This window comes from Salmo salar, chromosome ssa03 (genome assembly GCF_905237065.1).
Source record: "Salmo salar chromosome ssa03, Ssal_v3.1, whole genome shotgun sequence".
In the NCBI taxonomy this organism is placed as follows: Eukaryota; Metazoa; Chordata; class Actinopteri; order Salmoniformes; family Salmonidae; genus Salmo; species Salmo salar.
Window position 1 is genome coordinate 103,144,963 of NC_059444.1, and position 12,479 is coordinate 103,157,441.

General features: G+C 44.7%; 1 protein-coding gene across 1 annotated transcript in view; it reads right to left on the reverse strand.

Moving 5' to 3' along the window:
• The window catches only part of LOC106599211 (NACHT, LRR and PYD domains-containing protein 12-like), a 39,817-nt gene that overhangs the window by 25,595 nt on the left and 1,743 nt on the right, over positions 1-12,479 (reverse strand). Inside the window, exon 2 of the mRNA XM_045716100.1 lies at positions 5,662-5,760. Coding sequence (XP_045572056.1) covers positions 5,662-5,760 — 99 coding nt within the window. The remainder of the gene's footprint in view (positions 1-5,661; positions 5,761-12,479) is intronic.

Sequence of the window (12,479 nt, forward strand, 5' to 3'; positions counted from 1 at the left end):
CAATTTACAAAAATACTCATCATAAACGTTGACAAAATATATAACAATTATTTAACTTCTTGGGACTAGGGGGAAGTATTTTCACGGCCGGATGAAAAATGTACCCAATTTAAACTGGTTACTACTCTTGCCCAGGAAATAGAATATGCATATTATTAGTAGATTTGGATAGAAAACACTCTGAAGTTTCTAAAACTGTTTGAATGGTGTCTGTGAGTATAACAGAACTCATATTGCAGGCAAAAACCTGAGAACATTTCAACCAGGAAGTGTAAGGTCTGAGAATTGTAATTCTTATTTCTAGTCCCATTTCGAAACTACAGTAGCTGTGGTTCAGTACGTGCACTCTGCCTTCTCGAGCAAAACGAGGTAATTTTCTAACCGCGAGGTTTGTACGATGTAATTTATTGGCAGGATGGAAGATGCAGTCTTGTCTTTTCTATTCCGAGGTTGTTTACTCACAATATCAGATATTTAAAATGATTTTTTATAATGCATCCTAATCACAATGATAAGGTTGAGGTTCTGACTAGTGATTATTTACCCGGGGTTCAATACCTGCTATAGTCACTGTTTATTTGCTCTCCCAAAAGCAACACAGCCCAAATACGAGCTATATAGCTACCTAAAGTAATGAGTGACCATTTTAGAAAATCATGGGACATATAGTCTGTGGTTGCATGCTATTTTATGTCAATCATATTGCTGCTTGTAGCCTATAACTGATGCTTCGTGGTCTTATGCTGCCATCTATTGGAAATATTTAGCAATTAAAAGTTATTAATTCACATAAAGACGTAGGTGAGGCAGCTGAGAAATAAAGTGTATTTTTCTTGTAAATTCATTAGATCAGTCTCAAACCTGCCTCACCTATCCCACACCAATTGCTTGCTTGCGCGCCAGGAGGCTAGTTCCTTTTGGCCATTTATGCAAGTATATGGCGAAGCGCGTTACGCATATCTATGAGTTATGAAAGTTATGAAAACAAAGTGTTTTGCAAATTTTGAACTTACAATATGGCTACTAATACTGGAAAAGCTAAATCAATGTCCAAGCATAGAGATTTTTGACGATATTCTTGCATACATTTTTTTGAGACAACAGCTAAAGGAGAGGACGCTAACGTTACCTGCTAACGTTACATTAGACTGGTAAGTGAAATACGAGTCTTCATATTTATATTCTTTTATATTGAAAGCCACAACATGTCAAAGTCAACATACAATATACATTGGCACCCGACTGGCACAGTTGTCTAACACACTGCAAGTACCTGGTTCGAATCCGTCCGTGATTGGGAGTCCCATAGGGAGGCGCACAATTGGCCCAGCGTCGTCCGGGTTTGGCCGGGGTTTGTAAATAAGAATTTGTACTGACTTGCCTAGTTAATACGTTTCACATATTAGTTTGCAAACAATGTAAAACAAATGACAATAAAGCTGCATACAAACATGCTCTTTTTGTTGTCTTGAGTTAGGCAGCTCCTAAATGCAGGTGTTTCAGCCTAGCTCAGTGCTTTCTGTGGTGGTGGGGCAGCCAGAGGAAAATACTGAGCGTAGGGGTTGGTAATGATCTGTAGTTGCGCCTTGATTGGCTCAGTGTTCTGTCACTCATGGAGACACTACGTCACCGTAAAATCTACAGGGAGAGCTCAAAAATTCAAGCCCATTGGGTGCTGCCATAGAGTTACATTAGAAGTGCCCATCCAAAAGGCTCAAGGTCATTGGCCACAGATAAAATTGTCAAATCACGTTATATCTACCTTAGCTTTGATTGGACTGATCATGTCAACATCATACGTTCAAAATCTTAGCTAGCAATGAGTGGTTTGGAAGGAATCAGTGGCTAACTGCACGCATTGCAAAGCAGTCACTAGCCAGCAATTCAGTGGAGAGGGTGTGTGGTCCAATTCTGAGTTTAAGGGTCTCTTTTCCAAGCTTAAAAATATAAATATTTACATGCAACACCATGGGACAGAAAAGGCTGAATACATTGGCCGTGCTGTGAATCCAGCATGAATTCTGCTTCCTTCAAAACAACTGGAAACTGGGAAATCTCAGACTTCAGTGAGTTCAGGACAACTAGAAACTCTGAAAAAAACGAGCTCCGACTGAGAAAATACGGTTTGAACAGTCATCCAACTCGAAATTCCAAGTGGGGATCTCGGCCTCTTTCTAGAGCTCCAACCCGAAGATCACTGACGTCATCATTAGAACTTCCCAGTTCACAGTTGTCTTGAAAACACCATAAATCCAGAGAATGACATACTTTGATGACAGAATTTGCCCACAAGGACCGCCGCGCCACCCCACCCTATACGAAACACATCCCTTACTTGAAGTGTTTCTACAATTCCCTATGGGAAAACTGTACGGTAGAAAAATGTTTGGATTTTGACAGCAATGCTAAGAAGTTACAGATAAATTCAAAATGAGAGGCTAAAAGGACAGAACTCTTGATGCAGCAATGATGAAAATATCTCAAAAACCAACAGAGGAATTGCTAAAAACTCGACCAAATAAGAATAACAACCGTCTTTTGCACCAAGTACACCAAGTATTCTGATAGATAGCAATACTGGAAAAGCACTGGAATATTCTACAATCAGACAAAAATAAACACACACCTCTTCAAGGAACCCCACTGGTGGTCTATAAGGAACCCCACTGGTGGTCTGTAAGGAACCCCCACTGGTGGTCTATAAGGAACCCCCACTGGTGGTCTATAAGGAACCCCACTGGTGGTCTATAAGGAACCCCCACTGGTGGTCTGTAAGGAACCCCCACTGGTGGTCTATATGGAACCCCCACTGGTGGTCTGTAAGGAACCCCACTGGTGGTCTATAAGGAACCCCCACTGGTGGTCTGTAAGGAACCCCCACTGGTGGTCTATAAGGAACCCCCACTGGTGGTCTATAAGGAACCCCCACTGGTGGTCTATAAGGAACCCCCACTGCTGGTCTATAAGGAACCCCTACTGGTGGTCTGTAAGGAACCCCCACTGGTGGTCTATGAGAAACCCCCACTGGTGGTCTATGAGGAACCCCCACTGGTGGTCTATAAGGAACCCCCACTAGTGGTCTATAAGGAACCCCCACTGGTGGTCTATAAGGAGCCCCCACTGGTGGTCTATAAGGAACCCCACTGGTGGTCTATAAGGAACCCCCACTGGTGGTCTATAAGGAACCCCCACTGGTGGTCTATAAGGAACCCCCACTGGTGGTCTATATGGAACCCCACTGGTGGTCTGTAAGGAACCCCCACTGGTGGTCTATAAGGAACCCCACTGGTGGTCTATAAGGAACCCCCACTGGTGGTCTATAAGGAACCCCCACTGGTGGTCTGTAAGGAACCCCCACTGGTGGTCTATAAGGAACCCCCACTGGTGGTCTGTAAGGAGCCCCCACTGGTGGTCTATAAGGAACCCCACTGGTGGTCTGTAAGGAACCCCCACTGGTGGTCTATAAGGAACCCCACTGGTGGTCTATAAGGAACCCCCACTGGTGGTCTGTAAGGAACCCCCACTGGTGGTCTATATGGAACCCCCACTGGTGGTCTGTAAGGAACCCCACTGGTGGTCTATAAGGAACCCCCACTGGTGGTCTGTAAGGAACCCCCACTGGTGGTCTATAAGGAACCCCCACTGGTGGTCTATAAGGAACCCCCACTGGTGGTCTATAAGGAACCCCCACTGCTGGTCTATAAGGAACCCCTACTGGTGGTCTGTAAGGAACCACCACTGGTGGTCTATAAGGAACCCCCACTGGTGGTCTATGAGAAACCCCCACTGGTGGTCTATGAGGAACCCCCACTGGTGGTCTATAAGGAACCCCCACTAGTGGTCTATAAGGAACCCCCACTGGTGGTCTATAAGGAGCCCCCACTGGTGGTCTATAAGGAACCCCACTGGTGGTCTATAAGGAACCCCCACTGGTGGTCTATAAGGAACCCCCACTGGTGGTCTATAAGGAACCCCCACTGGTGGTCTATAAGGAACCCCCACTGGTGCTCTATAAGCGTGGTCACAATATTGTAGATAGTTTGGTGAGATCTGACCTGCCCTCTGAGCCCACTCAGACACTCTTGACACCCATCCCAAATGGGAACTACAAACGTGGCTCATGAGCACAGTGCAACAGCACTATAAAAACATCCATCTTCAGACATCAACATACAGGTAGAACAATCCCTGTTAGAGGGATCATCTCATGCAAGACCAAGGGAGTGATCTATCTCATCACCTGTTCATGTGGGAAAGCCTACGTAGGACAAACGAAAAGACAATTAAAACAACGCATAGCTGAACACAGCAGCTCAATCAGGTGTAAGAACATTGACTATCCAATAGCAGCTCACTTTGTTGAAGCTGACCATCCAATCTCCTCCCTCCAATACACAGGCATTGAGCATGTTGCTCTACCAAGGAGAGGAGGTAACATGGAGATCCTACTACTACAAAGGGAGGCTTACTGGAGATCCTGTCTAAAAACATGGACCCCTAGTGGTCTGAATATTGACTTTGATCTCAGGCCCTTATGAACAGTTCTCTGTTTTAAATGTATATATTCTTTCTACAGCTTATCAGAGTACATCCAATATGTTCCCCTGTTGATGATGCTCATTATGCATTATGGTTGAACCAAAACATTAGATGGAACAAATGTTTTTATTGAAATAGGAAACAATTAAATATGTGAAATTGAATAAAACAATAATGTATGTTGACGCTAATGTTATGTACAATTATCAGTTATGTTTCTATATGATAACAATAGCCTGATATATTCAATATGCCAGAAACTATTGTTTTTTAACAGTTTCACTCAATTCATTCTAATTAACTTAATAATCATGACACACCCCTCTCTATTGTCATTGGATGCACAAACTGCACTGTTTTTCTACATAACCTGGTTCAAGTATTGATGACATCACCCTGAAGAAGGCACAGTGATGCTGAAACGTTGGTAAATAGCCAATAAATTACTGGGAGTTTATATATGGAGTGTGGGATTCTATTTTTTATAGCTTATAGTTTAGCCGTTAGTCAGAACCTCCACATAAACAAACATTATCTGGGTGTGCGACAGCTCATGTTTTTTATTGGAAAAACTATTGGAACCATTTCCCTGTTTGACCACAAGGTGTTATGGGTATTATGACACCTCCACTGTGGGGCTCTATAAAACTATTGGAACCATTTCCCTGTTTGACCACTAGGTGTTATGGGTATTAGGACACCTCCACTGCGGGGCTCTATAAAACTATTGGAACCATTTCCCTGTTTGACCGCTAGGTTTTATGGGTATTATAACACCTCCACTGTGGGGCTCTATAAAACTATTGGAACCATTTCCCTGTTTGACCGCTAGGTGTTATGGGTATTATAACACCTCCACTGTGGGGCTCTATAACGCAAATGAAATGTGAGAATCTATGAATGCAGAATCTAGAGAATGCAACAATATTTGTTTCATCTTGCTGTGATGTTCTCAGTAAAATGTCATAAGCTAAAATCTATGAATTTTAAATCTTAGAACAGTAATATTTTACACACCCATAAGCCTTAATTTCTGAAGAAAAAAACACAAATGAGAAGAAATGGTGGATATAGTGTTTTGGATATAAACTCTTGATAAATTCTTTACAAAACTAATCTCACCTCTTAGATTTGGTGCCATGTTCCCCAGAGACACTCCTTTTAGAGGCAGGGCCCTCCTCCTCTCTCTTCCAAGAGAGACTCATTTTAGAGCAGTGACCCCTAAACAGAGATCCAGCATGTTGGTTGTGGTCAACACAGTGACAACTAAACAGAGATCCAACATGTTGGTTGTGGTCAACACAGTGACAACTAAACAGAGATCCAGCATGTTGGTTGTGGTTAACACAGTGACAACTAAACAGAGATCCAGCATGTTGGTTGTGGTTAACACAGTGACAACTAAACATTTTACATTTACATTTTAGTCATTTAGCAGACGCTCTTATCCAGAGCGACTTACAGTAGAGTGCATACATTTTATTACATTTTAAATACTGAGATCCAACATGTTGGTTGTGGTCAACACAGTAACAACTAAACAGAGATCCAGCATGTTGGTTGTGGTTAACACAGTGACAACTAAACAGAGATCCAGCATGTTGGTTGTGGTTAACACAGTGACAACTAAACAGAGATCCAGCATGTTGGTTGTGGTTAACACAGTGACAACTAAACAGAGATCCAGCATGTTGGTTGTGGTTAACACAGTGACAACTAAACAGAGATCCAGCATGTTGGTTGTGGTTAACACAGTGACAACTAAACAGAGATCCAGCATGTTGGTTGTGGTTAACACAGTGACAACTAAACAGAGATCCAGCATGTTGGTTGTGGTTAACACAATGACAACTAAACAGAGATCCAGCATGTTGGTTGTGGTTAACACAGTAACAACTAAACAGAGATCCAGCATGTTGGTTGTGGTTAACACAGTGACAACTAAACAGAGATCCAGCATGTTGGTTGTGGTTAACACAGTAATTCTTTAATGTCAATTGTTCTCATGTGTTCATTATCTCTTTGAGAAATAAAATATTTACTAACAGACATAGAAACTGTCAGGTGATTCAATGTAGTTGTGACATTTCATCTCTATGTTAACTGTCAATAATAATAATAATAAAATGTGTCACTGTTTGTCTCAGACACACACACACACACACACACACACACAGGGAGGGAATGTTGTCTTTGTTTAATATTGTTTTAGGACATCGAAAATGGACAAAAGGATTAGCCGATGGATTATGAAAACAACAAAAATAATGGGAGAAATGGGAGAAATGACTAGAGAGAGTGTTTTTTAACTCACTGACCATGACCCATGAGTTCTTCTTACCTTTGTTCAGTAGAAAAGTCTCCCTCTCTAAACGCTATAGGTTGCAGCATAGACCGGTCACTCTTCATGGACACACAGCTGGGTACAGGGGAGGCTGGTCTCTCCTGCTTGATTGGGCTTCAACACAACAGAGACAAACATCACATCTCTCATCTACTCTGAGCTCAGATGGGGAAACATAAGAAGAGGTTCATTCCAAAACGCTATATATCCATTTTCAGAAATGTTCTTTAATTAGCTTTTATTGTTTAAAGAAATTATGAAAGAGATTGGTGTGTTTTTCACTATCTATGTCACGTCCTGACCAGCAGAGGGTGTTGTGTAGTTTTGGTTAGGACGTGGCAGAGTATGTCTGTGTATGTGTGTTCTGGGTGTTGTATTTCTATGTGGGTCTGTATGGCTCCCGATCAGGGACAGCTGGTGATCGTTGTTCCTGATTGGGAGTCATATAATTAGGAGTATGTTTGTCACTTGGGTTTGTGGGTGGTTGTGCTGACACTGCTAGTCTTTTGGGATGTACGTAGCATGTTATTAGTCATTCTGTTTATTGTTTTTTCCCCGTGGATACTTTGCTCTTATATATTAAAAAGATGAGTATCTACATTTCACTTACTGCAGTTTGGTCTCTTCAACATGGCTGTAATTATGACAGAACCACCCACCACAACAAGACCAAGCAGCGGAAAAGGGAGCAGGACGCTGAATATATGGACTATTCTGAGGAAATAGACTTCGACATGGACACTTGTGAGAAATGGACTTGGGAACAGATTCTGGCCGGAGAGGGCCCGTGGCGAAAGGCTGGTGAGGACCGGGAACGCTACCGGGGTACATGACTGGCGAGGAAGCCGGAGATGCACCCCCAATAATTTTTTTGGGGGGGGCACACGGGTAGTTTGGCTAGGCCTAGGAAGAGCCATAAGCCAGCTACCCGTGAGTACATGGAGGAGCGTATGGAGTGGAGGGCGCCGTGTTTCGCTGAGGTGCGCACTCTCTCGCCCATACGCACGCACAGTCCGGTGCGCGCCATTCCAGCCCCTCGCAGATGCCGTGCTAGAGTGGGCATCCAGCCTGGTAGGAGGATGCCTGCGCAGCGCGTCTGGTCGCCGGTACGCCTCCTAGGACCAGGCTACCCTACTCCCGCTCTATGCACGGCAACCATCAGGCCCCTGCACAGCCCAGTTCGCCCTGTACCAGCACCCCGCTCGTACAGGGCTGTTAGTTCCATCCAGCCAGGATGGGTTGTGCAGGTGGTGCGGTCACGGCCACCTGTGCGCCTCCATGGCCCAGTCTATCCGGTTCCTGCCTCTCGTGCTATCTCAGAAGTGAGTTCCTCCAGTCTGGCACGACCAGTACCAGCAACCCGGACCAAGCTTCCCATGAGTTGGCCTAGTCCTATTCAGCCTGTTCCCGCTCCTCGCACTAGCCCTAGGGTGCGTGTCTTCAGCCTGGTACCACCTCTACCAGCCCCACGCACCAGGCTTCCAGTGCGTCGGCCCAGCCTCAAGAGCCCGGCACCAGTGTGCAGTCCAGAGTATCCGGCACCAGTGTGCAGTCCAGAGTATCCGGCACCAGTGTGCAGTCCAGAGTATCCGGCACCAGTGTGCAGTCCAGAGTATCCGGCACCAGTGTGCAGTCCAGAGTATCCGGCACCAGTGTCTAGTCCGGAACCGAGGGAGACTGCCTGCGACCCGGAACCGAGGGAGACTGCCTGCGACCCGGAACCGAGGGAGTCTGCCTGCGACCCGGAACCGAGGGAGTCTGCCTGCGACCCGGAACCGAGGGAGTCTGCCTGCGACCCGGAACCGAGGGAGTCTGCCTGCGACCCGGAACCGAGGGAGTCTGCCTGCGACCCGGAACTGAAGGAGTCTACCTGCGACTCAGAACTGAATGTGACTAACTGTGTATTGAATGAGTCTGCCTACAGCGTGGAAATGAAGGAACCTGCCCACGATCCACAACGGATTGAGCCTGTCTACAACCCGGACCCCAATGAGTCTGCCTACAACCTGGAGGGCAGGAGGCCGGAACCAGAGCCACCTCCAGGATAGTTGGGGAGGGAGGGTGTAGCACAGTGCCGTTGTTGACGGCAGCCACCCTCCCTTCCCTCCCTTATTGTTTAGGGGGTATTTGTATTTGTTTTTCTTGTGGTTTTGGGGGATTTTGTGGTTTCTTTTTTTAGGTGCATTCGGGGTATGCACCTTTAGGGGGGGTACTGTCACGTCCTGACCAGCAGAGGGTGTTGTGTAGTTTTGGTCAGGACGTGGCAGAGTATGTCTGTATGTGTGTTCTGGGTGTTGTATTTCTATGTGGGTCTGTGTGGCTCCCGAACAGGGACAGCTGGTGATCATTGTTCCTGATTGGGAGTCATATAATTAGGAGTATGTTTGTCACTTGGGTTTGTGGGTGGTTGTGCTAACACCGCTAGTCTTTTGTTTGTATGTAGCCTGTTAGCCTGTAGTTAGTAGTTATTGTTTTTCCTGTGGATGCTTTGCTCGTATATATTAAAAAGATGAGTATCCACATTCCGTCTGCAGTTTGGTCCATTCAACACAGCAACAACCGTTACTAATATGCTGCTGTAAATAGGCATACTAGGTTATTGTACTTCATCAGCCAGTTAGCTTCAACAGGACACATGTCCTACCATCAGCCAGTAAGCTTCAACAGGACACATGTCCTACCATCAGCCAGTAAGCTTCAACAGGACACATGTCCTACCATCAGCCAGTAAGGTTCAACAGGACACATGTCCTACCATCAGCCAGTTAGCTTTAACAGGACACATGTCCTACCATCAGCCAGTTTACTTCAACAGGACACATGTCCTACCATCAGCCAGTAAGCTTCAACAGGACACATGTCCTACCATCAGCCAGTAAGCTTCAACAGGACACATGTCCTACCATCAGCCAGTAAGCTTCAACAGGACACATGTCCTACCATCAGCCAGTTAGCTTCAACAGGGCACATGTCCTACCATCAGCCAGTTAGCTTCAACAGGACACATGTCCTACCATTTGAAATGATGGTGTGAGGAACACTTCCCTGCTGAAATATATGGGTTGGTCAACAGTACATTCCACTCTGTATCAGATTTTCATTGATACACCGTTAACTGATTTAAAGTTAAACATAAAAACGAGTGATAGGTTACTGTTAGATAGTGATAGGCTCCTGTTAGATAGTGATAGGCTCCTGTTAGATAGTGATAGGCTACTGCTAGATAGTGATAGGCTCCTGTTAGATAGTGATAGGCTACTGCTAGATAGTGATAGGCTCTTGTTAGATAGTGCTAGGCTACTGCTAGATAGTGATAGGCTCCTGTTAGATAGTGATAGGCTACTGCTAGATAGTGATAGGCTCCTGTTAGATAGTGATAGGCTACTGCTAGATAGTGATAGGCTCCTGTTAGATAGTGCTAGGCTACTGCTAGATAGTGATAGGCTCCTGTTAGATAGTGATAGGCTACTGCTAGATAGTGATAGGCTCCTGTTAGATAGTGATAGGCTACTGTTAGATAGTGATAGTCTACTGTTAGATAGTGATAGGCTACTGCTAGATAGTGATAGGCTCCTGTTAGATAGTGATAGGCTACTGCTAGATAGTGATAGGCTCCTGTTAGATAGTGCTAGGCTCCTGCTAGATAGTGATAGGCTCCTGTTAGATAGTGATAGTCTTTTGGTACGTAGCCTGTTAGTCGTTTTTTTTTTTGTTGTTTATTGTTTTTTCCCGTGGATACTTTGCTCTTATATATTAAAAAGATGAGTATCTACATTTCACCTGCTGCAGTTTGGTCTCTTCAACACGGCTGTAATTATGACAATCTAATCATGGCATGGGGTTGTTCAATGACAGACATGTATTTGTTTAAAATCTATCACTTGATGGTTTCATTTCAGAGACAAATAATCATGTTTTTTTCTAAATGCTACATACACAGTAATAATATATCTCTGCCTCACTGTCAGAGAAATCAGTAGTACTGCTAGGTTTTACAGTCAAATGTGACCGACCGTCTCAATTCGGTCGTATGTAGCAACATTTGAAATAGTGTTTTTTACATTAGATAATTTTACCTTTATTTAACTAGGCAAGTCAGTTAAGAACAAATTCTTATTTACAATGATGGCCTAGGAACAGTGGGTTAACTGCCTTGTTCAGTGGCAGAAAGACAGATTTTTTTTTTTCCTTGTCAGCTCAGGGATTCAATCTACCAACCTTTCCTTTCAGTTACAAGTCCAGCGCTCTAACCTGCGGTAGCCTAGAAAAGTAGAGAATCTCAGCCCCGCCAAAAAGCTTGTGTCAGCACTATGCCTTCTTGTGGATGGAATGAACTACTTACTAGGGACATAAGGTAATGTTATGAAATTGGGCTCCATGTAATTAACTAGTTTTCATCAGAAAAAAACATTGTTAAAAATGGAATATGTCCAGCCTACTTGAGGCGCCCTGAAAATAATATTCAAAAGTTTGGTCCTGGACACAGAGGGGTTAAACACTAAAGTTACTGTCCATCTAGTGAAGAGAGGAGAACCGGACAGAGGTAGCCAGCATCAGTCAACGAGAGAGGGAGGATAGGATAACTGGGATGCTGCTGGTAGAGTAGCTAGCTAGCTAGCTTACCGAGCTGTACCGACTAGCTAGGATAACTAGGATGCTGCTGGTAGAATAGCTAGCTAGCTTACCGAGCTGTACCGACTAGCTTGGATAACTAGGATGCTGCTGGTAGAGTAGCTAGCTAACTTACCTAGCTGTAAAGACTAGCTACGATAACTAGGATGCTGCTGGTAGAGTATCTAGCTAGCTTACCTAGCTGTACCGACTAGCTAGGATAACTAGGATGCTGCTGGTAGAGTAGCTAGCTAGCTTACCTAGCTGTACCGACTAGCTAGGATGCTGCTGGTAGAGTATCTAGCTAGCTTACCGAGCTGTACCGACTAGCTAGGATAACTAGGATGCTGCTGGTAGAGTAGCTAGCTAGCTTACCTAGCTGTACCGACTAGCTAGGATAACTAGGATGCTACTGGTAGAGTAGCTAGCTAGCTTACCTAGCTGTACCGACTAGCTAGGATAACTAGGATGCTGCTGGTAGAGTAGCTAGCTAGCTTACCTAGCTAGGATAACTAGGATGCTGCTGGTAGAGTAGCTAGCTAGCTTACCTAGCTGTACCGACTAGATAGGATAACTAGGATGCTGCTGGTAGAGTAGCTAGCTAGCTTACCTAGCTGTACCGACTAGCTAGGATATCTAGGATGCTGCTGGTCGAGTAGCTAGCTAGCTAGCTTACCTAGCTGTACCGACTAGCTAGGATAACTAGGATGCTGCTGGTAGAGTAGCTAGCTAGCTTACCTAGCTGTACCGACTAGCTAGGATAACTAGGATGCTGCTGGTAGAGTAGCTAGCTAGCTTACCTAACTGTACCAACAAGCTAGGATAACTAGGATCCTGCTGGTAGAGTAGCTAGCTAGCTTACCTAGCTGTACCGACTAGCTTGGCTAGCTAGCAGGACGTTCGTCTGTCCCTCATCTCGATGATGACGACGAATCCAGTGAACCACAAAATGAAACAAGGATAGAGAGTGAAAAGGATCTGGCTA